Genomic DNA, 26,038 nt, shown 5'->3' with positions numbered 1-26,038 from the left:
GACGCACTTGGCTGTTCTACAAGTGGTCTGAGGCAGGTGTTAGAATATGAGTGTTTTCAAGTGCAACGTTAATAACGATGGTTTTGGGAAACAGCTCAGAGATTTAACAATGCTCCTACGAAGGTTCTAACGGTGAACTTAGCCTTAAGATGCTTTTGGGATACCAGGTCCAGATATATAGCATTTTGCAAAAAAAACATTATTATTTGTCTATCTGAAATAAAACCATCAAGTGATTGATCTAAGCAAACACGTTTGTAATTGAACAACCATGCCATTATTAGTTAATGAAAAAACACACCAATCTCTTAATTTCTTTAAGCAATAAAAGCTAATTTACCAACATTTCTGAAAATGGATATATAGCGTTTTGGAATGAAACTCTTGTTTCCCAATCTGAGCTCAGAGTAGATGAGAGATGTAATGTTTGTCTATGTTGTGTTGAAGCCCAATCAAGCAGGAGAGACCAACCTCCCCTGTACCCAGCTGTGTGTCCATGAAGAGTGAAAAGTCTATGGGTCTTCCTATGAGGTTTAGAGAGGGAGACTTTTCTAGTGAACAAAGGTAAGAAGAACTAATGGGTCATGGTCAGTGAGTTAAACAACACTGTCTCTAGTCATATCTCCTCTCCCATTTTTCCATTTATTTTTGTTCTTTTCATAATCCATAGGCTAACCCTTTTTTTCCATTTTCATAGTCCTAAAACAATATTAAACTAACACAACATTCCCTGCCAAAAAGCTGTATTTTCACATCATCCAACAAATGTAAACGCCTAGAGTTTGGTAAATGGCATTGGGACTTGGATTGGAACCGGTGCTTTGGTCAGATGACATGAAAATAGAGCTCTTGTAAAACCAGTGTAAAATATTGTAAAATATTTGTTGGATGATGATTAAAAAACCAGTGTAAAATATTACCCTAATAAGATTTTTTGTTAATAGATTTTAGATGTGTATGAAAATGTTTTTTTTTGCAAAATGCTATATATCCATTGTTTAGCTGGAATGGAATGTTCGTATTCCTGTCTATTTGACTGTGATATGTGGTTGTCTCACCTAGCTGTGGTGAGAACAAGTATTTGATACACTGCCGATTTTGCAGGTTTTCCTACTTACAAAGCATGTAGAGGTCTGTAATGTTTATCATAGGTACACTTCAACTGTGAGAGACGGAATCTAAAACAAAAATCCAGAAAATCACATTGTATGATTTTTAAGTACAAATTACAAATTAAATAGCTATTTTAAGATAAATGCACTTACTGTAAATCACTCTGGATAAGAGCATCTGCTAAATCAGGAGTTCTCAATCCGGGGTCAGTGGAGGTACTGCAGGGGTTCTGCAGCACCCTGACTGGACTCGTTGCAATGGAAGACATTTGATAGAATTTTCACGACACAACCACTTTGCCTACTGTTCATTATTACCTTATATGTTGGAATGCATTTTATTTTATTTTACTGTGATTGTTGTTACAGCCGCTGGGCGAAAACCTGAGTTAAACTTAATAAATTAGCATGAGTTAATCTGCCAAAATGAAGACAAAATGCTCTGCAGACGTATTATTATTAATGTAGTTGTCATCATCAGCAGCCACAAGAGAGATCCTCTGATAGTTCTGGGTTACTGCCAGACTGAGCAAAACATAGATACAGTGGGGAGAACAAGTATTTGATACACTGCCGATTTTGCAGGTTGTCCTACTTACAAAGCATGTAGAGGTCTACATAAGTATTTGATACATCAGATAAGCAGAACTTAATATTTGGTACAGAAACCTTTGTTTGCAATTACAGAGATCATACGTTTCCTGTAGGTCTTGACCAGGTTTGCACACACTGCAGCAGGGATTTTGGCCCACTCCTCCATACAGACCTTCTCCAGATCCTTCAGGTTTGGGGGCTGTGGTAGTGATGGCTGGCGGATAGTACAAACTATTTCAGTGTCTCTGTGCGTCTCCCAAAAGGTTGTAAGTCTTTTGGGATTTAAGTAACGGACAGAGTCCCGATCTGCATAGTCAGAGATCTTTATTCATTGAGAATTCTGCCATCACAATTTCAGAGTCCATCTTTTATACTCATACGTCATACAAACATCCTGCCCCCCCCCCCCCCCCCCTTAGGTGGCCTGTATTTTTCCACTATACACATTGTAAGACTCACACTTCGGTTCAGCTCATGTTTCCTCTACACACTGTTCTTATCTTTTCCTACTCCTTGCTCGGCCAGGTGGCAAACTTCAGTTATCGCATCCTCACAATATCCTGCATACTCCTCAAAAAGTCTAACAGTTTCTCTCCTCCCTAAATTGGGAGGCCCCTTTAATCTTGGTTTAGACAGTTCTCCTTTGTTGTCTGGTCTAACGCTTACTCACATTGCTAAATAGTAGCTCAATGCCATAGTCTTTACTGGTCCTACACTCACACATTTCTAACACATTTCACACAGTTTCAGGGTGTAATAATTAGTCATAATAATTAATCTATCAGATAGCCATCAAACGTTAAACTGTTTCTGGTCATGGTTAACCATATTTTTTTTCAGAAAAAGGTGTACAACCTAAACAAAACGCATGCCCCTGTCCTCTTTTTCAAGATGTGGCCGATTTAAACACCCAGAATACATTTTTTAATTAAGAAATAACAATTTTTCTTTGAAGATTTGTTGTTTCTAAATGGCTGCTGGGTAATTTGATATGCATCGAAATCTTCATTTGTAGGCATCGAATTGAGCGAATGCTGCGCAGGATCACTGAGTTGTAAAACCAAATGGGTATAATGGGGTGATTGTTGTCTAATCGGGTGGTCTAGCTCATTGATTTGTAGATCTGACGCAGTTGCTACCTCAGATTATGAGCCTAGCAGGTATCGTGAATGAGGTATGTAGTACCCACAGACAGCCACAGGGAGGAGCAAGAGAGCTATAAACCCATACTGTTTAAACCTAACAATCAATCAATCAATCAATCAATCAAATGTATTTATAAAGCCCTTTTTACATCAGCAGATGTCACAAAGTGCTATACAGAAACTCTAACCCTATGTATAACTTATTTTGGAGGAATGGGCCAAAATACCAGCAACAGTGTGTGAAAACCTTGTGAAGACTTACAGAAAACGTTTGACCTGTGTCATTACCAACAAAGGGTATATAATAAAGTATTGAGAAACTTTTGTTATTGACCAAATACTTATTTTCCACCATAATTTGCAAATAAATTCATTAAAAATCCTACAATGTGATTTTCTGGATTTCTTTTTCTCATTTTGTCTGTCATAGTTGACGTGTACCTATGATGAAAATTACAGGCCTCTCTCATCTTTTTAAGTGGGAGAATTTGCACAATTGGTGGCTGACTAAATACTTTTTTCCCCCAATGTACCTCAACTACCTGGTACCCCTGCACATTGACTCAGTACTCCTTATAGCCTCATTATTGTTATTTTATAATGTTACTATTTCCTTATTTTATTTAGCTAATTTTTGTTACTTTTTAACTCTGCGTTGTGTGAGAAATACAATTTGATTTGATTTGAACCTCATGCGCAGAAATACGTCATTGGGTCTAATGGCCGTCTTGTGCCAAACTGCACGTGCAGGCCGTCAAATCAAAGGCACTCCTTCTATATAAAGTTGTTTTTGACTAACATGAAAACGTGTCAGTTTGTTAAAGTACTTAAGACAGAACATTTTCAAAATTAACAACTAAGGAAGTCATTTTTACCTCTCATTGACTTCTCAAACCCCAAACCCTGGCCTGGGCTGCTTCATATGTGTTCCCAGAATACATTTTTTACATCAGCAGTTGTCACAAAGTGCTTATATAGAAACCAAGTCTAAAACCCCAAAGAGCAAGCAATGCAGATGTAGAAGCACGGTGGCTAGGAAAAACTCCCTAGAAAGGCAGGAACCTAGGAAGAAACCTAGAGAGGAACCAGGCTCTGAGGGGTGGCCAGTCCTCTTCTGGCTGTGCTGGGGGGAGATTATAAGAGGATATGGCCATTAAGGCCAGATCGTTCTTCAAGATTTTAAAATGTTCATAGATGACCAGCAGGGTCAAATAATAATCACTGTGGTTATAGAGGTTGCAACAGGTCACCACCTCAGGAGTAAATGTCATTTGGCTTTTCATAGCCGAGCATTCAGAGGTCAAGACAGCAGGTGTGGAAGAGGGAGAGAGAGAGATAGAGGGTCGAAACAGCAGGTTCGGGACAAGGTCGCACGTCCGGTGAACAGGTCAGAGTTCCGTAGCAGAAACTGTATCAGCAGCATGACCAGGTTGCATATCCGGTGGAGCATGTATCCATACTGATAGGATCGAAAGAAAGGGAGCGCTGCTCTTGGATCAGTTTTCTCCATTCAAATCTTTCCTTAAAATTATAATTAGTTCACAATACTGACCACGGATCAGCTCCTATAGAGATATTACCACCTACGGCTGCAAATATTGAGGCGGCTTATTCTAAATCACAGATTTGGCACATCATTGTTCACATGTTAGGCTACACATCATGAAATATATTGAGAGAAATTACAGACCGTAGTCTACAAGTAGCAAAATATAACTAAATATATTGAACATGGAATATATTTCAATATAATTGAAATAGGCCTATAGCCTACTGTTTATATTTTAATGCAGTCATCTCTGTTTTCATTTGAAACTAATTTGTATACGTCCCTTGTTTGAATCAATTGCAAATACATTGGCAACTTTGTATTTGTAGTCAACTTTGTTCTGAATTTATCGGCGGTCACAGAGAGACGGATAAACCATGTGATTCTATGTTTAGGGGAGATCTTCTGTGTATAAAGTGACGCGGGAGGGCAAAAAAGCATCTAACGACTCACTTGGCTGTTCTACAAGTGGTCTGAGGCAGGTGTTAGAATATGAGCGTTTTCAAGTGCAACGTTAATAACGATGGTTTTGGGAAACAGCTCAGAGATTTAACAATGTCTTACGAAGATTCTAATGATGAACTTGGCCTTAAAATGCTTTTGGGAATCCGGACCCTGGATAAAAACATCTGCTAAATGACTAAAATGTCAAATGTAAATGTTTTACATACAGATCTCATATTACTGTATTTAATTGTTATTTTACAATATTTAAATATTGATGTCACAAGTGTATCATTTGTACAGTTCTTTATTAAAAATGTAGTTATTTGTTACATTTGACTGTGTAAAATCTAGCAGTACTACTTATTTCTCTGAGAGTGAGGCAGATATATATTATTTTGCAAAAAAACATATTTGTCTCTCTGAAATGAAGCCATTAATTGATCGATTTTAAAGAAACACACGTCTGTTATTGAACAACACCTCTAGTCATTTCTCCTCTCCCATTTTCCCATTTATTTTTGTTGTTTTCATAATCCATAGGCTAAACCTTTTTTCCATTTTCATAGTCCTAAAACAATATTAAACAAAGACAACATTTCCTTCCTATGTGTGTGTGTGTGTGTGTGTGTGTGTGTGTGTGTGTGTGTGTGTGTGTGTGTGTGTGTGTGTGCACTCCCTGGATGAGATTTAATCTCATGTTTTTTCTACAGCAACCAACAGGAGATATCAGAGTCAGAGATTCTCAGTGGTCAGTCTTCCCAGAGTCATCAAACATACCTGGCCTCCATATTCAGTGTATGTGGTCCTGTTATGTACATTTGTTTTTGTTAACCTCAAGTAAAGTTGATCTGTCAATCATTCATTCATGTGTTAATGAGAAAGCATTTAGTCTCTTGCTTAACTTATTTACTTGATTTATTTCAGTTGCTTGAAAAGAATATTATGACATTTGTGAAGAACGAGCTGAAGATGTTCAAGAGGATTCTTAGTCCAGAACTCCCAGAAGGCTTTGAGAGTCAGAAGCAGGATAAGGAAGTGGTGGATGCTGAAGATGAGAAGCAGGAGAGCAGTGCCAGAGAGGGGGCTCTGAAGATCACACTGCACGTCCTGAGGAAAATGAACCAGAAGGAGCTTGCTGACACACTGGAGAAAAGTAAGAGCTGTCTGCCTCATGTTGAATGCTGTTTTAGAACATTTAAAAGCTGTAGCTAAAGTACAGCTAAAGTAGCTGTGTAACTCAATGATATTGTAGCAGCCTTAACACAACACCTAGTGACCTCATCAAGTAGCAGCAGGGATGTGTTGTGGTGATTAATTTAGACAGAGAGACAACATTATTAATGCCATCAATAATACCAATAATTATATAAATCAGTCACACCAGTGTGTAATGCATTATGAAAACATTTACAGATTTATACAGACAGTTAAGAGAATAAATGATTATAATTTAAACTTTATAAGACAGTCTTACAATACTGTAGGCATTAAAACAGATGTAATATTAATATCCTCTGTGTTATTTCTAGATTCAGATGAGCGTGCTGTGATTCTTCAACGTGAACTCAAATCTAATCTAAAGAAGAAGTTTCAATGTGTATTTGAGGGGATCGCTAAACAAGGAAACCCAACACTTCTCAATAAGATCTACACAGAGCTCTACATCACAGAGGGTGGAACAGGAGAGATCAATAATGAACATGAGCTGAGACAGATTGAGACAACAACCAGGAAACAAGCAAGACCAGAGACTGCAATCAAATGTAACGACATCTTCAAACCCTTAACTGGACAAGACAAACGTATCAGAACTGTGCTGACAAAGGGAGTCGCTGGCATCGGAAAAACAGTCTCTGTGCAGAAGTTAATTCTGGACTGGGCTGAAGGAAAAGCAAATCAGGATGTCCAATTTGTATTTTCATTCCCTTTTCGGGAGCTGAATTTGATGAAAAAGGAAAAACACACTTTGATTGAACTTCTCAATCACTTCTCAATGGAAACCAAAGAATCAAGAATCTCCAACTACGACAAGTACAAAGTTCTGTTCATCTTTGATGGTCTGGATGAGTGCCGACTGCCCTTAGACTTCCAGAAGAACAAGATCTGTTGGGACGTCACAGAGTCAACCTCAGTGGATGTTCTGCTGACAAATCTCATAAATGGAAATCTTCTTCCCTCTGCTCTCCTCTGGATAACTACCCGACCTGCAGCAGCCAATAAGATCCCTTCAGGGTGTGTTGACCAGGTGACAGAGGTACGAGGGTTCAATGACCCACAGAAGGAGGAGTACTTCAGGAAGAGATTCAGCGATGAGGACCTGGCCAGCAGAATCATCTCACACATAAAGACATCAAGGAGCCTCCACATCATGTGCCACATTCCAGTCTTCTGTTGGATTTCTGCAACAGTCCTTGAACACATGTTGAGTACAGACAAGACAGAAGAGATTCCCAAGACACTGACTGAGATGTACTCACACCTTGTGGAGTTTCATACCAAACAGAAGAATGAAAAGTATCTTGGGAAAGAAGAGACAGGTCCACACTGGAATAAAGAGAGCATTCTGTCACTGGGAAAACTGGCTTTTCAACAGCTTGTTGAGGGCAATCTGATTTTCTATAAAAAAGACCTGAAAAGGGCTGGCATTGATGTCAATGACGCATCAGTGTACTCAGGATTGTGCACACAGATCTTTAAAGAGGAATGTGGGCTGTACCAGGACAAGGTCTACTGCTTCGTGCATCTGAGCATTCAGGAGTTTCTGGCTGCTGTATATGTGTTCCTCTCATTCATCAACAACAATGAGAATCTAATGGCCGAACCTCAATCAACCTGGAACTTTTTTGCACTGTTCAGAGACAAGCCTGAAGTTACTTTGTACAAGAGTGCTGTGGATAAAGCCTTACAAAGTGAGACAGGAAACCTGGACCTTTTCCTCCGCTTCCTTCTGGGCCTCTCACTGGAGTCCAATCAGAAGTACTTACGAGGTCTACTGACAAAGAGAAGAAGCAGCTCACAGAGCCATGAAGAAACAGTCAATTACATCAAGGAGAAGATCAGGGAGAATCCCTCTCCAGAGAGGTGCATCAATCTGTTCCACTGTCTGAATGAACTGAATGACCATTCTCTAGTGGAGGAGATCCAAAGCTACCTGAGATCAGGAAGTCTCTCAGAAGAAGAACTGTCACCTGCACAGTGGTCAGCTCTGGTCTTTGTGTTGCTGACTTCAGAAAAGGAGCTGGATGTGTTTGACCTGAAGAAATACTCCAGATCAGAGGAAGGTCTTCTGAGGCTGCTGCCAGTGGTCAAAGCCTCCAGAGCTGCTCTGTGAGTACATAACATGACATTGAAGTACTAATCATCAGGAAGAAATATTCAGTTTAGAGAAATATATGTGTTATAAAATATATATAATATATAATATTACATTGAAAAACTTACTGAATCAATGCATTGATGTTCATATTAGTATAACAATATGACCATACAATTCTAGGAGACGGAAGATGAATCTATATGTTGTTTGGGAGAATAAACCAAATGCATCTGCCATTGTCCTTCTACACTACTGGTGTTAAATTAACAGTGTGTTTGTGAAATCATGATGATCTCTTTGCAGGCTGTCAGGCTGTGGAGTCACAGAGGAAGGCTGTGCTTCTCTGGTCTCAGCTCTGAAGTCAAACCCCTCACACCTGAGAGAGCTGGATCTGAGTAACAATGACCTGAACGATTCAGGAGTGAAGCTGCTCTCTGCTGGACTGGGGAATCCCCACTGTAAACTGGAGACTCTGAGGTCAGTGTTCCTGTAGTTGGTCAACAAGTGATAACTGTTCACCAGATCCACATGTGTTTACCAGGCACACATAGTCCACACCATATGTGTTTGGACAGTGAAGCTTACAGTTTTACATTTGGTGCTATGCTCCAGCATTTTGGATTTGAGATATAATGTTTCATATTAGGCAACAGTACAGAATGGCACCTTTTATTTAAATGTATTCATAAATATACATTTTTTACCATTTAGAAATGAAAGCACTTTACGTATCTAGTCCTCCCATTTTAAGTCGTAATTATTTGGACAAATTCAATTAGTCAAAAGTTTAGTGGGCTCCCGAGTGGCGCAGCGATCTAAGGCACTGCATCTCAGTGCTTGGGGCGTCACTACAGACCCCCTGGTTTGATTCCAGGCTGTATCACAACCGGCCGTGATTGGGAGTCCCATAGGGCGGCGCAAAATTGGCCCAGCGTCGTCTGTGTTTGGCCGGTGTAGGCTGTCATTGTAAATAAGAATTTGTTCTTAACTGACTTGCCTAGTTAAATAAAATACATAAAAAAGTGTTTGGTCCCATATTCCTTACCCTCAGTGATTACATCAAGCTTGTGATTCTACAAACTTGTTGAATGCATTTGCAGTTTGTCTTGGTTGTGTTTTGGATGATGTTTTTCCCAATAGAAACTGAATGGTGAATAATGTCCTGTCATTTTGGAGTCACTTCACTTGTATTGTCAGTAAGAATAGAAGATGTTTCTGAACACTTCTACATTCATGTGGATGCTACTATGATTATGAATAATCATGAATGAATCGTGAATGATGGTGAATGAGAAAGTTACAGAGGCACAAGGATCATACCCCCTCTGTTATTGGTAATGGTGAGAGGTTAGGATGTTTTGTTGTAGCCTCTGTAACTTTCTCACTCATTATTATTCATGATTCATTCATGATTTTTTTTTTTTTATCATGGCATCATCAGGATTAATTTAGTAGTGTTTTGAAACCTGTTATCTACTCACTTAGACAGAAGATTAATCCAGTCATCATCCACCATTCAGTTACTATTGGACAAAACATAACCCAAAACACAACCAAAACAAACAGCAAATGCAACCAACGAGTTTGGGACCAAATACTAAACTTTTGACTACTTTAATACACTATAAGTGAATTTGTCAGAATACTTATGACTTCTTCAAATGGGAGACTAGATACATAAAGTGCTTTCATTTCTAAACGGTGAAACAGATATGTATGAAAATATCCTCAAATAAAAGGTAACATTATATACTGTCACCTCATATGAAACATTTGATCTCAAATCCAAAATGCTGGAGTACAGAGCCACATTTAAAATGTTAGCTTCACTGTCAAAATAGATATGGTGTCGACTGTATACTCAATATAATCTAAATCTGATACCTCACTGTCTGTCTTTTGACTGATACTGCTTTTTAAACTGCTCTGGTCAGTCTACTCAAATATTTGTACTATACATGTTTCTATCTACAAGCAATATTATGATCATTTCTAATAATGATACATTAATTTATGAATAGATATGGCAGGTTTCAGGACACTGATATATCTGAATATGTTGAAAAAATATATACTGCCACTATATTCACCACCAAAGAATAGCAGTGTGGTTTTAATATGATTTGACTCTTTGCAGGCTGTCAGGCTGTCTAGTCACAGAGGAAGGCTGTGCTTCTCTGATCTCAGCTCTGAGGTCAAACCCCTCACACCTGAGAGAGCTGGATCTGAGTAACAATGACCTGAAGGATTCAGGAGTGAAGCTGCTCTCTGCTGGACTGGGGAATCCCCACTGTAAACTGGAGACTCTGAGGTCAGTATTCCTGTAGTTGGTCAACAAGTGATAACTGTTCACCAGATCCACATGTGTTTACCAGGCACACAGAGTCCACACCATATGTGTTTGGACAGTGAAGCTTACAGTTTTACATTTGGTGCTATGCTCCAGCATTTTGGATTTCAGATATAATGTTTCATATTAGGCAACAGTACAGAATGTCACCTTTTATTTGAGGTTTTTCGTACATATCTGTGTTACTGTTTGGATACAAAAGCACTTTATGTGTCTAGTTCTCCCATTTGAAAAAGTCTTTTTTATTTGGACATATTCAATTATATTGTATTAAAGTAGTCATAAGTTTAGTATTTGGTCCCATATTCCTTACCTGCAGTGATTACATCAAGCCTGTGATTCTACAAACTTGTTTAATACATTTGCAGTTTATTTTAGTTGTGTTTTGGATTATGTTTTTCCCAATAGTAACTGAATGGTGAATAATGTCCTGTCATTTTGGAGTCACTTCACTTGTATTGTCAGTAAGAATAGAAGATGTTTCTGAACACTTCTACATTCATGTGGATGCTACCATGATTATGAATAATCATGAATGAATCGTGAATGATGATGAATGAGAAAGTTACAGAGGCACAAGGATCATACCCCCTCTGTTATTGGTAATGGTGAGAGGTTAGCATGTTTTGTTGTAACCTCTGTAACTTTCTCACTCATTATAATTCATGATTCATTCATGATTGTTCTTCATGTCATCATCAGGATTCATTTAGTAGTGTTTAGAAACATGTTATCTACTCACTTAGACAGAAAATTACTCCAGTCATCATCCACCATTCAGTTACTATTGGACAAAACATAACCCAAAACACAACCAAAACAAACTGCAAATGCAACCAACGAGTTTGAGACCAAATACTAAACTTTTGACTACTTTAATACACTATAAGTGAATTGGTCAGAATACTTAGGACTTCTTCAAATGGGCGGACTAGATACATAAAGTGCTTTCATTTCTAAACGGTGAAACAGATATGTATGAAAATACCCTCAAATAAAAGGTGACATTATATACTGTCACCTCATGTGAAACATTTGATCTCAAATCCAATATGCTGGAGTACAGAGCCATATTTAAAATGTTAGCTTCACTGTCAAAATAGATATGGTGTGGACTGTATACTCAATACAATCTAAATCTGATACCTCACTGTCTGTCTTTTGACTGATACTGCTTTTTAAACTGCTCTGGTCAGTCTACTCAAATATTTGTAATATGCATTTTTCTCTCTACACACAATATTATGATTTTTTCTAATAATAATATATATATGGCAGGTTTCAGGACACTGGTATAAATGAAAATGTTGAAAAAATATACTGCCACTATTTTCACCACCAAAGAATAGCAGTGTGGTTTTAATATGATTTGACTCTTTGAAGGCTGTCAGGCTGTGTAGTCACAGAGGAAGGCTGTGCTTCTCTGGTCTCAGCTCTGAAGTCAAACCTCTCACACCTGAGAGAGCTGGATCTGAGTAACAATGACCTGAAGGATTCAGGAGTGAAGCTGCTCTCTGCTGGACTGGGGAATCCCCACTGTAAACTGGAGACTCTGAGGTCAGTATTCCTGTAGTTGGTCAACAAGTGATAACTGTTCACCAGATCCACATGTGTTTACCAGGCACACATAGTCCACACCATATGTGTTTGGACAGTGAAGCTTACAGTTTTACATTTGATGCTATGCTCCAGCATTTTGGATTTGAGATAGAATGTTACATATTAGGCAACAGTACAGAATGTCACCTTTTATTTGAGGATATTTTCATACATATCTGTTTCACTGTTTAGAAATGAAAGCACTTTATGTATCTAGTTCTTCCAATTGAAAAAGTCATAATAATTTGGACATATTCACTTATATTGTATTAAAGTAGTCATAAGTTTAGTATTTGGTCCCATATTCCTTACCTGCAGTGATTACATCAAGCCTGTGATTCTACAAACTTGTTTAATACATTTGCAGTTTGTTTTAGTTGTGTTTTGGATTATGTTTTTCCCAATAGTAACTGAATGGTGAATAATGTCCTGTCATTTTGGAGTCACTTCACTTGTATTGTCAGTAAGAATAGAAGATGTTTCTGAACACTTCTACATTCATGTGGATGCTACCATGATTATGAATAATCATGAATGAATCGTGAATGATGATGAATGAGAAAGTTACAGAGGCACAAGGATCATACCCCCTCTGTTATTGGTAATGGTGAGAGGTTAGCATGTTTTGTTGTAACCTCTGTAACTTTCTCACTCATTATAATTCATGATTCATTCATGATTGTTCTTCATGTCATCATCAGGATTCATTTAGTAGTGTTTAGAAACATGTTATCTACTCACTTAGACAGAAAATTACTCCAGTCATCATCCACCATTCAGTTACTATTGGACAAAACATAACCCAAAACACAACCAAAACAAACTGCAAATGCAACCAACGAGTTTGAGACCAAATACTAAACTTTTGACTACTTTAATACACTATAAGTGAATTGGTCAGAATACTTAGGACTTCTTCAAATGGGCGGACTAGATACATAAAGTGCTTTCATTTCTAAACGGTGAAACAGATATGTATGAAAATACCCTCAAATAAAAGGTGACATTATATACTGTCACCTCATGTGAAACATTTGATCTCAAATCCAATATGCTGGAGTACAGAGCCATATTTAAAATGTTAGCTTCACTGTCAAAATAGATATGGTGTGGACTGTATACTCAATACAATCTAAATCTGATACCTCACTGTCTGTCTTTTGACTGATACTGCTTTTTAAACTGCTCTGGTCAGTCTACTCAAATATTTGTAATATGCATTTTTCTCTCTACACACAATATTATGATTTTTTCTAATAATAATATATATATGGCAGGTTTCAGGACACTGGTATAAATGAAAATGTTGAAAAAATATACTGCCACTATTTTCACCACCAAAGAATAGCAGTGTGGTTTTAATATGATTTGACTCTTTGAAGGCTGTCAGGCTGTGTAGTCACAGAGGAAGGCTGTGCTTCTCTGGTCTCAGCTCTGAAGTCAAACCTCTCACACCTGAGAGAGCTGGATCTGAGTAACAATGACCTGAAGGATTCAGGAGTGAAGCTGCTCTCTGCTGGACTGGGGAATCCCCACTGTAAACTGGAGACTCTGAGGTCAGTATTCCTGTAGTTGGTCAACAAGTGATAACTGTTCACCAGATCCACATGTGTTTACCAGGCACACATAGTCCACACCATATGTGTTTGGACAGTGAAGCTTACAGTTTTACATTTGATGCTATGCTCCAGCATTTTGGATTTGAGATAGAATGTTTCATATTAGGCAACAGTACAGAATGTCACCTTTTATTTGAGGATATTTTCATACATATCTGTTTCACTGTTTAGAAATGAAAGCACTTTATGTATCTAGTTCTTCCAATTGAAAAAGTCATAATAATTTGGACATATTCACTTATATTGTATTAAAGTAGTCATAAGTTTAGTATTTGGTCCCATATTCCTTACCCACAGTGATTATATCAAGCTTGTGATTCTACAAACTTGTTGAATGCATTTGCAGTTTGTGTTGGTTGTGTTTTGGATGATGTTTTTCCCAATAGAAACTGAATGGTGAATAATGTCCTGTCATTTTGGAGTCACTTCACTTGTATTGTCAGTAAGAATAGAAGATGTTTCTGAACACTTCTACATTCATGTGGATGCTACCATGATTATGAATAATCATGAATGAATCGTGAATGATGATGAATGAGAAAGTTACAGAGGAACAAGGATCATACCCCCTCTGTTATTGGTAATGGTGAGAGGTTAGCATGTTTTGTTGTAGCCTCTGTAACTTTCTCACTCATTATTATTCATGATTCATTCATGATTTTTCTTAATCATGGCATCATCAGGATTACTTCATTAGTGTTTAGAAACATGTTATCTACTCATTTAGACAGAAAATTACTCCAGTCATCATCCACCATTCAGTTACTATTGGACAAAACATAACCCAAAACACAACCAAAACAAACTGCAAATGCAACCAATGAGTTCACAACCAAATACTCAACTTTTGACAACTTTAATACACTATAAGTCAAATGGTCAGAATACTTATGACTTTTTCAAATAGGGGGACTAGATACATAAAAGTGCTTTCATTTCTAAACGGTGAAAAAAAATATACTGCCACTATTTTCACCACCAAAGAATAGCAGTGTGATTTTAATATGATTTGACTCTTTACAGGCTGTCAGGCTGTCTAGTCACAGAGGAAGGCTGTGCTTCTCTGATCTCAGCTCTGAAGTCAAACCCCTCACACCTGAGAGAGCTGGACCTGAGCTACAATCACCCAGGAGACTCAGGAGTCAGACTGCTCTCTGCTGGACTGGAGGATCCACACTGCAGACTGGAGAAACTCAAGTATGTAGAGGGTTTATGTCAATGTTCATATCAGACATGTTGGAGTTATCAGGCTAGTTAAGACAAACATTCTGACCACCACTTGGACTAAGTTATAAAAAGACTGTGTGTGTGTGTGTGTGTGTGTGTGTGTGTGTGTGTGTGTGTGTGTGTGTGTGTGTGTGTGTGTGTGTGTTTGTGTGTGTGAGTGTGTGTCCAGTGTGTGTGTGTGTGTGTGTGTGTGTGTGTGTGTGTGTGTGTGTGAGTGTATGTCCTGTGTGTGTGTGAGTGTGTGTGTGTGTGTGTGTGTCCAGTGTGTGTATGTGTGTGTGTGTCCAGGACACACACACACACTGGACACACACACACACACACACTGGACACACACACACACACTCACACTGGACACACACTGGACAAACACACACACACACACACACACACTGGACACACACACACACTGGACACACACAACTGGACACACACACACACACACCACACACACACTGGACACACACACGCACACTGGACACACACAAACACACACACAGACACACACACACACTGGACACACACACAGACAAACATTCTTACCACCGCTTGTACAAAGTTATATTCTGAGTGTGTCCAGTGTGTGTGTGTGTGTGTGTGTGTCCAGTGTGTGTCCGGTGTTTGTGTGTGTGTGTGTGTGAGTTCAGGTGTATCCCTCAATGACTGTCTGTTCTTCTGCTTACCGCTACAGTGTGGAACATGGTGGAGAGAACACAATGAAACCTGGAGTTAGAAAATGTGAGTGTTGACTGCTGTGAAGAATATGACTAAGAATAAGTCTTAATTCAAGTGAAGTCAAAGTCAAAGGCCACCATCATTACTTACTTGGTCATATTAAATATCAGCTGTAGTTCTACAGAAGCACAAATCAGGGACACCAAAGTTACAAAGAGTTGCTTTGACAATGTGTGTGTCTGTGTGTGTGTGTGTGTGTGTGTGTGTGTGTGTATGTGTGTGTGTGACGTGTTCATGTTACTTTGGAAATGTGTGTGTGTGTTCAGTGTGTGTGTGTGTGTGTGTGTTTGTTCAGTGTGTGTGTTCGTGTGTGTGTGTTTCAGTGTGTATGTGTGTGTGTGTTCAGGATGTGTGTGTGTGTTCAGTGTGTGTGTGTGTGTGTGTGTGTGTGTGTGTGTGTGTGTGTGTGTGTGTGTGTGTGTGTGTGTGTGTAATTAATGGGAATAAGTGTGTTTTATATTACCATACAGTATAACATATGATCATTGAACAAGTCTCAAGTTACCTTAACTTCTCCTTTTGATACCTAGAAACATCTACATTAAATTAATTAGTGAAAAGTGAGTTAACATTCTAATGTGAATGATGATGATTTCTAATATTGTGTCTGGTTTCATCCATCAGATGTCTGTGATCTCACACTGGACCCAAACACAGTAGACAGATTCCTCTCTCTGTCTGAGGAGAACAGAAAGGTGACATGGAGGAGAGAGAAGCAGCCGTATCCTGATCACCCAGAGAGATTTGAGGACTGTAGACAGGTGCTGTGTAGAGAGGGTCTGACTGGGCGCTGTTACTGGGAGGTAGAGTGGAGTGGGAGAGGGGCTGGTATAGGAGTGACATATAAAGGAATCAGCAGGAGAGGAAGGGGTAGTGACTGTGTGATTGGATGTAATGACAAGTCCTGGAGTCTGCTCTGCTCTGACAACAGTTACTCTGCCTGGCACAATAATAAGTCCACTACCATAGACGTCCCCTTCCCCGGCTCCCACAGAGTAGGAGTGTATCTGGACTCGCCAGCCGGCACTCTGTCCTTCTACAGAGTCTCCTCTGACACACTGACCCACCTGAACACATTCCACTCCACATTCACTGAGCCACTCTATCCAGGGTTTAGGGTTCATGATGTTGACACATCAGTGTCCCTGTAAATAATAACCATGGTAACACTGACACACACACACACACACACTGGACAGACACACACACACATTGGACACACACACAAACACTGGACACACACACACACTGGAAAAACACACACACTGGACACACTCACACTGGACACACTCACACTCACACTGGACACACACATATTGGACACACACAAACACACACACACACACTGGACACACACAAACACACACACACACACACACACACACACACACACACACACACACACACACACACACACACACACACACACACACACTGGACAAACACATTTACATTTACGTCATTTAGCAGACGCTCTTATCCAGAGCAACTTACAGTTAGTGAATACGTTTTTTTTTTTTTTTATACTGGCCCCCCGTGGGAATCAAACCCACAACCCTGGCGTTGCAAACGCCATGCTCTATCAACTGAGCTACATCCCTGCCGGCCATTCCCTCCCCTACCCCTGGACGACGCTGGGCCAATTGTGCGCCGCCCATGAGTCTCCCGGTCGCGGCCGGCTGCGACAGAGCCTGGATTCGAACCAGGATCTCTAGTGGCACAGTTTGCACTGCGATGCAGTGCCTTAGACCACTGCGCCACTCAGGAGGATACACACTGGACACACACACACTGTACACACACACACACACACACACACTGAACACACACACTGGACACACACACACTGGACACACACAAACACACACACACACACACTGGACACACACACACACACACACACACACACAATGGACAAACACACACACTGGACACACACACACTGTACACACACAAACACACACACACACACACTGAACACACACAAACACACACACACACACTGGACACTAACACACACACTGGACAAACACACACACTGGACACACACACAATGGACACACACTGGACACACAAACACACACACTAGACACACACACACACTGAACACACACACTGGACACAAACACACTGGACACACACACACTGGACACACACAAACATACACACACACAAACACACACTGGACACACACAAACACACACACACAAACACACACTGGACACACACACTGGACACACTCACACTGGACACACACACACACACTGGACACACACACACACACACTGGACACACACACATACACATACACTGGACACACACACACACACACACTCAATACACATACGCTGGACACACACACACACACATACACAAACACACTGGGGACACACACTGAACACACACACACACACACACACACACACACACTGAACACACACACTGGACACACACAAACACACTGAACACCCACACACACACACACACACTAGACACACACACACTGGACACACACACAATGAACACACACATGCTGAACACACACACACACACACTGGACACACACACTGAACACACACTGGATAATTAAAAATAATAATTAATACACACACACACACTAGACACACACACACAATGGACACACACACAAACAGTGGACACACACGCGCATCTACACTGGACACATACACACACACTCACACACACACACACACACACACACACACAGGACACACACTGGACACACACACACACACACACACACACACACACAGGACACACACACCGGACACACACACTGGACACATTTCCATATGCTTGTTATGTCACCTCTGTAACCAGTTATCAAACATACTGACCTTTCTGACCCTATCCCATGGCCCTGCTTTCTACAACTGAACATTTAAATTTCTCTATGAGTTTTGTTTCGTGTCCATTTACTTATGTATGTATTTGTTGTATATTGGGTTTGTGCTGCAGAGCATCATGGGGGTTTGTATGTGTTGAGATGATCACGTTCCAGATAAATGGTTGATCTGATTCCTGTATCCTGTCTCATCATTATTGAATTATTATACAGACGTGGTTATGAATCCAACGAGACATAACAAAAGATTGGCGGTTGGAGGGTGGGTTGGGGTGGTCCCAGGAGGGGTTGGAGGGTGGGTTGGGGTGGTCCCAGGAGGGGTTGGAGGGTGGGTTGGGGTGGTCCCAGGAGGGGTTGGAGGGTGGGTTGGGGTGGTCCCAGGAGGGGTTGGAGGGTGTGTTGGGGTGGTCCCAGGAGGGGTTGGAGGGTGGGTTGGGGTGGTCCCAGGAGGGGTTGGAGGGTGTGTTGGGGTGGTCCCAGGAGGGGTTGGAGGGTGGGTTGGGATGGTCCCAAGTGGGGTTGGAGGGTGGGTTGGGGTGGTCCCAGGAGGGGTTGGAGGGTGCGTTGGGGTGGTCCCAGGAGGGGTTGGAGGGTGCGTTGGGGTGGTCCCAGGAGGGGTTGGAGGGTGGGTTGGGGTGGTCCCAGGAGGGGTTGGAGGGTGGGTTGGGGTGGTCCCAGGAGGGGTTGGAGGGTGCGTTGGGGTGGTCCCAGGAGGGGTTGGAGGGTGGGTTGGGGTGGTCCCAGGAGGGGTTGGAGGGTGCGTTGGGGTGGTCTGATGCAGCTGAGGTGGGTGATTGTATATGTGGTTTATTATAATTGTATTTATCTGATATAACTAGTTTCCATAATATACTGATATATATTTTAACAGTATCGTGTCTCTAGTTGTATAACCATTCCTGCTGCTATTTGTTCTTGTCTGTGTTCCTTTTAAAATAAATAAAAAGTTAATCATAAAAAAAGGAAAAGTGCACAGAGTTTCAATTCAAAATCAGAGACCTGGAAATCAAGTCACATGCTTCCACTGTGGCAAGGTGGGACATCAAGTATCAACATGCTGGTTTAAGGACATGGATTTTCCAGCACATGGTAAAAAGGGCAACATCGGACAAGTCTCCAGAAACAAAAAGAGAACAGAGAAATCACAAAAACGGGAAACAAGAAACAGGCATTCCAACGAAAGACACATAGACATGTTCACACTGTTGAGTAAGAGAACACTGAGGTGAGTGACTCATCAGACCAGGAAGTCACACTGAAAATCCTGACTTTTTCATGGCGGGTCGCACGGCTACTATGTCTCCCCCTTGCTAGAGGGACAGCCGGTGCGTATGGAGATTGACACAGGGGCAGCTGTATCTCTTGTGTCAGAAAAAAGACACTGAAACACCTTCCACTTCAACCAGCGCACCTCGTGTTAAAGACTTACACAGGTGAATCTGTCGCTGTGAGAGGCATCACTGATGTCACAGTTCAGGTAAACAGACAAACGGAAAAGCTGCCACTCTATGTTGTGAAAGGAGACTATGCATCACTACTGGGATGTTCATAGTTGGAGAAAATCACACTGGACTGGCCATCAGTGCATACAATGACACATGGAGACACAAATCTACCTGCCATCTTAAAGAAACATGGAGAACTCTTTAATGGACAGCTGGGTAGTATGAACGACATTACAGGGAAGCTTAGCATTAAGCCAGACAGCAAACCAACGTTTCTGAAAGCAGGACCTGTACCTTATGCTATCAGACCAAAAGTCAAGGCTGACTTGGAGGCTTTAGTCAAGAACAAAGTACTGGAGCCGGTCAGCATGAGTGAATCCATGAGCAACACCCATCTACCAGTCCTTAACACTAGAACCGCCTGTTCTTTCAGCATATAAGAACCCGCTAGAGAAAGTTACCAGGTGTCCACTTTAGCATATGCATCAGATGCATATCAACCAGCAAGGTGCAAGGTGTGCAAACATGGTTTGTTAAATAAACGCTTGATAAATAGTGCATCATATATTGTAAAGGATTAATTGCATGAAGAAATATTTGTGGAAATATATCAATAAAAAAATAACAACAATAGTTAATTCTACAAAATAGGCCTATAGCCTATTTCTGTTTCACTTACAATAAAAACAGTACAGTGTAAACCATTTAATCAACTGTATTTGTAGATTCAATTAGTAATAGAGTTAATAAAGTCGATTTACAGTTTATTTTGACAAAGTACAAATTAAAAAAGTATAATAATAATAATATAACTAGCCAGGTGTTCAGGTGAAATGATTTGCTGTATTCCTAAACAAAAGTACCAGTGCATGAACAATTGTAAAGGATGAATTGCATAAATACATTTTGTGGAAATATATTCATGACAAGTTATAAAAACAATCATGTGTTGCTTGTATCAGACACTGTACCGCGCCTTTACACATAAATCAATCACATCTTCTCTTAATGTTTCGGGTCCACAAACAAATCAAATCGGTTGCCCTGCACACAGTTTTCATGGGCCTTGTTTGGTGTGCACCTGCCGACTTGACATTGTGTATTTTCCCCAGTGGGAGCTGTGGAGCTTGGGGAAGAGGGAGAGCAGGACCTGCTGTCTTGGCATTGTGTATTTTTCCCCAGTGGGAGCTGTGGTGCTTGGGGAAGAGGGAGAGCAGGACCTGCTGTCTTGACATTGTGTATTTTTCCCCAGTGGGAGCTGTGGTGCTTGGGGAAGAGGGAGAGCAGGACCTGCTGTCTTGACATTGTGTCTCCTTTTTCCCCAGTGGGAGCTGTGGTTCTTGGGGAAGAGGGAGAGCAGGACCTGCTGTCTTGGCGGCCTGCTTGGTGACTGTAGCTTCTTTCTCTGCGTTCATGTGGTTCTCACCAAGCTCACATGCCAGATCCATGATGAAATGTCTCCTGCTGACTGTCTTGTCAAGGCATTGCTTGTACAACACGTGTTGATAGCAGTCATGTCGAGCACATTGTAGAACACCTCAACAGGCCAGCGGAGAGTACCCCCTTTTACAGAGTACAGTCAACAGGCCAGAGGAGAGTACCCCCTTTTACAGAGTACAGTCAACAGGCCAGAGGAGAGTACCCCATTTTACAGAGTACAGTCAACAGGCCAGAGGAGAGTACCCCTTTTTACAGAGTACAGTCAACAGGCCAGAGGAGAGTACCCCCTTTTACAGAGTACAGTCAACAGGCCAGAGGAGAGTACCCCCTTTTACAGAGTACAGTCAACAGGCCAGAGGAGAGTACCCCCTTTTACAGAGTACAGTCAACAGGCCAGAGGAGAGTACCCCCTTTTACAGAGTACAGTCAACAGGCCAGAGGAGAGTACCCCCTTTTACAGAGTACAGTCAACAGGCCAGAGGAGAGTACCCCCTTTGACAGAGTACAGTCAACAGGCCAGAGGAGAGTACCCCCTTTTACAGACTACAGTCAACAGGCCAGAGGAGAGTACCCCCTTTTACAGAGTACAGTCAACAGGCCAGAGGAGAGTACCCCCTTTTACAGAGTACAGTCAACAGGCCAGAGGAGAGTACCCCCTTTTACAGAGTACAGTCAACAGGCCAGAGGAGAGTACCCCCTTTTACAGAGTACAGTCAACAGGCCAGAGGAGAGTACCCCCTTTTACAGAGTACAGTCAACAGGCCAGAGGAGTGTACCCCCTTTTACAGAGTACAGTCAACAGGTCAGAGGAGAGTACCCCCTTTTACAGAGTACAGTCAACAGGCCAGAGGAGAGTACCCCCTTTTACAGAGTACAGTCAACAGGTCAGAGGAGAGTACCCCCTTTTACAGAGTACAGTCAACAGGCCAGAGGAGAGTACCCCCTTTTACAGAGTACAGCCTGGACATCTGATCTAGCATCCACAAAAATAAAATAGAATAGAAAAGGTTATAATTATATAGAATGATAATACTAATAGTAATAATATGAATGTAATATAATAAAAGGGGATCCTATTTGGTGTTTGGCAGATGGGGAGGCTATCTGTATATGGTAGAGATACTGTATATACCTCTGTGTGATTGTAGTCTGTCACTGTCTCTGGTTTCTTCTTCTGGTCACCGCCGGTGGCAACAGTGGGGTGCATGGTGCTGAGGAAGCTAACACTTATTTATTTTACATCTGTACACCGTGAGTGTTGCTTTACCACTCTCCGTCACACCATGAGTGTTGCTTTACCACTCTCCATCACACCGTGAGTGTTGCTTTACCACTCTCCATCACACCGTGAGTGTTGCTTTACCACTCTCCATCACACCGTGAGTGTTGCTTTACCACCCTCCATCACACCGTGAGTGTTGCTTTACCACCCTCCATCACACCGTGAGTGTTGCTTTACCACTCTCCATCACACCGTGAGTGTTGCTTTACCACTCTCCATCACACCGTTAGTGTTGCTTTACCACCCTCCATCACACCGTGAGTGTTGCTTTACCACTCTCCATCACACCGTGAGTGTTGCTTTACCACTCTCCATCACACAGTGAGTGTTGCTTTACCACTCTCTATCACACCGTGAGTGTTGCTTTACCACTCTCCATCACACTGTGAGTGTTGCTTTACCACTCTCCATCACACCGTGAGTGTTGCTTTACCACTCTCCATCACAACGTGAGTGTTGCTTTACCACTCTCCATCACACCGTGAGTGTTGCTTTACCACTCTCCATCACACCGTGAGTGTTGCTTTACCACTCTCCATCACACCGTGAGTGTTGCTTTACCACTCTCCATCACACCGTGAGTGTTGCTTTACCACTCTCCATCACACCGTGAGTGTTGCTTTACCACTCTCTATCACACAGTGAGTGTTGCTTTACCACTCTCCATCACACCGTGAGTGTTGCTTTACCACTCTCCATCACACCGTGAGTGTTGCTTTACCACTCTCTATCACACCGTGAGTGTTGCTTTACCACTCTCCATCACACCGTGAGTGTTGCTTTACCACTCTCCGCAGATATGTTGTTTTGCGCAGAGAGGGGCAGCTTCTTCTTTGCAATCAACTTGTCTGACAGGGAAATTGATGTGAAGAATCTGTCTATGGTCCCATTTCTGCCTTTGCCCATGTAAGGCTCCACGTGTCTCAAAACCACAGTCAAACAGTCACTCACCTGCTGGCCTGGTTTCATCTTTCCCCAGATATGGAAAGATATTGAGCAAGTAGGTTTCGACATCTGCGGCTAACCAAAACAGAAGTCACATGCATCATTATCAGTTTCTATCTGGTTTCTATTGGCCATTCATCCATTGACGACAGAACAGCATATTTTAACTGGATGATGTTACTAGTTTTTGCTTAGTTGCCAGAGCAATGCTGCTGCTGGAGTGGTCATGTGATAAATACATTGACAGCACAGATATTGTTGAGAAAAGTGACATTTGGAAATAGAGTTGCACCTCTTGAATTTGGAGAGTTATTTGATAAAGGTAAGTGTCATAGAAACTACAGAATATGCTCTTTCAGATACAGCACTATATAGAAATCACAATGTTTTACCTGCATGTGACTCTGAAGGAGGATTTGATAAAGAGATGCTCCTTTCCCTGCGTCTTTACGTTCTGTTTCAGCTCAGCCGTCTCCCCACCCTGATAATAAAGTGGTTTATTGGTATGTTCCACTAGATGGCAGTAAACACCTGCTGTAACTAGACTACGACTATGTGTTCGGTTTCATACATGCAGTTTCCCAGAGGAGGAGTGCTGATCTAGGATCAGGTCCCCCCTGTCCATCTAATCTGTTTCATTATGATCTAAAAGGCTAAACTGATCCTAGATCAACATTCATATGAATCCGAGTTGGATGACCGTTTAAAACAAATGTTTCCAGTCGGGGCTCTTTTTTTCCCCATTTCCCAGTTGTCATGAACTCATTAAAGTCGGAAGTCTGAGATTTACTGCCACCTACTGTACTGGAGTGTGGGCCAGAGACAGGGAGAAACTAAATCCTACCTGCTCTTAAAGCCAAGCACCACAGACTAAAAGGGATTGTTTTTCCTTTACTCTCATCAGACTGAAACTTTACCAGTTGAAAGTATACAATATATTTTAGTATTACAAGTTGTATTTATTATATAAGTTAAATATGCAAATGAGGCAGCACCTCATTAAATATGCACTCATTTGCATATTAGGAGAATCCGTTTTTCAACACATTGCTTCCAGACGCTCACTGGTAAGACTTTTACAGAACAGTTCATCAAAATATTGTCTTTTCATGGAATTATTTAAAAAACACTATTTACATGTATGACGGATGCATATTTTGCATATATTTACAGATGAAATGACACTTCAAATCAAAACGACACAAGATATCAAAAAAAGCCACAGTAAAAGTCTGACTATAAGACCTAAGAACCTGTGTGTGGAATAATGTTAATGTCCTCTGAAGACTGAGAAAAATGAATTGTCACACGGGGAACATGTCATTTAGAGAACATGGCTGATAAAGATAGGCTAATGCAATTAAAATGTACTTTCCATAAATATGACCATTTACGTCACATTAAATTAATCTCTTTTTCATATATCACTTCTAAACTGACAAATACACATCAAATATACCTTTTACAAATACATCAGCACGTTTAATACATTTGTTTCAAGCAATAGATCATATGCTTTGAATACTGGTCTGTAGGGCAAATATGCAGTTTTGGCCAAATTCTCATATCACTTTGCTCAATGTGTCACATCCAAGGCTTTTGTATGGCTGTTGAAATGTGCAGAACAGTAATCAGCTATGCCTGCCCCATATGTACGGCCCTCTTTGAGTTGTTGCTGGTGCCGCTTTACTTTCTTGACTGTGTCATGTGACCTGCTCCTACCCTTGTCACACTCCATTGAAGCAGCATCAGCTCTCACAACTCCTCTCTGATTGCTTCCAGTGTCGCCAAAGTGCTGCCAATACACAATTAGTCCATCCCATCTGATATAGCAGTGGCTCCCTCATTGAACGTGGCTACTGCCATACTGGCAATGAGGCTTTTGCCCAAGAAGACAGTTTTGGGGCATCGCGACCATATTAGAGTTCAGACATTCATTTGCATTCTGGGTTCCTCCGTGCTACATTCTTTTGAGGACGTTATCATTTGACATCCTATGATATACAGGTACCATTTTCTGTGCATCCTCTCAGTTAAAGAATGTATGGCCTCCATGTTTTTTGCGACTGGGTGGATCTTCACCATTTTCTAGGGCTGGCTGGTACCAGCACCAATGTACACACCTATCCCGTAGTTGGAAGTGAATCATCTCTTGTGCCAAGAGCCATCAAAGGAACCATGAATGTCTATGATGGCATCCTCATCCTCCTTCAGCAACTCTGCTATGTCTGGGTCTATCTGCGTATTCTAATTAGCTTTGCAGCACTCCCCATTGGCTGTTGCCCTCTCTGAATCTCTGCTACTAAAGTGGGGGGAAAAAGTACTTATTATGATGTCTGTCGACATTACAGTCATAACTGCAGGACT

At 41.2% G+C, this 26,038-nt stretch overlaps 1 protein-coding gene across 1 annotated transcript; it reads left to right on the top strand.

The window, feature by feature from the left end:
* Positions 1 to 6,237: 6,237 nt before the first annotated feature.
* Positions 6,238 to 16,844, top strand: LOC311122876 (NLR family CARD domain-containing protein 3-like; the record flags this gene model as incomplete). The annotated part of the gene is made up of 8 exons (XM_084197186.1): positions 6,238 to 8,174; positions 8,467 to 8,640; positions 10,301 to 10,474; positions 11,897 to 12,070; positions 13,495 to 13,651; positions 14,801 to 14,928; positions 15,650 to 15,696; positions 16,318 to 16,844. The coding sequence occupies 8 exons, from the start codon at positions 6,238 to 6,240 to the stop codon at positions 16,842 to 16,844; spliced, it is 3,318 nt and encodes a 1,105-aa protein (XP_084053312.1).
* Positions 16,845 to 26,038: the final 9,194 nt, after the last annotated feature.

Source organism: Coregonus lavaretus, assembly GCF_964263955.1.
Source record: "Coregonus lavaretus genome assembly, contig: HAP1_SCAFFOLD_306, whole genome shotgun sequence".
In the NCBI taxonomy this organism is placed as follows: domain Eukaryota; kingdom Metazoa; phylum Chordata; class Actinopteri; order Salmoniformes; family Salmonidae; genus Coregonus; species Coregonus lavaretus.
The sequence above is the reverse complement of the archived record's forward strand: the minus strand, read 5'-3'. Positions and strand labels throughout refer to the sequence as shown.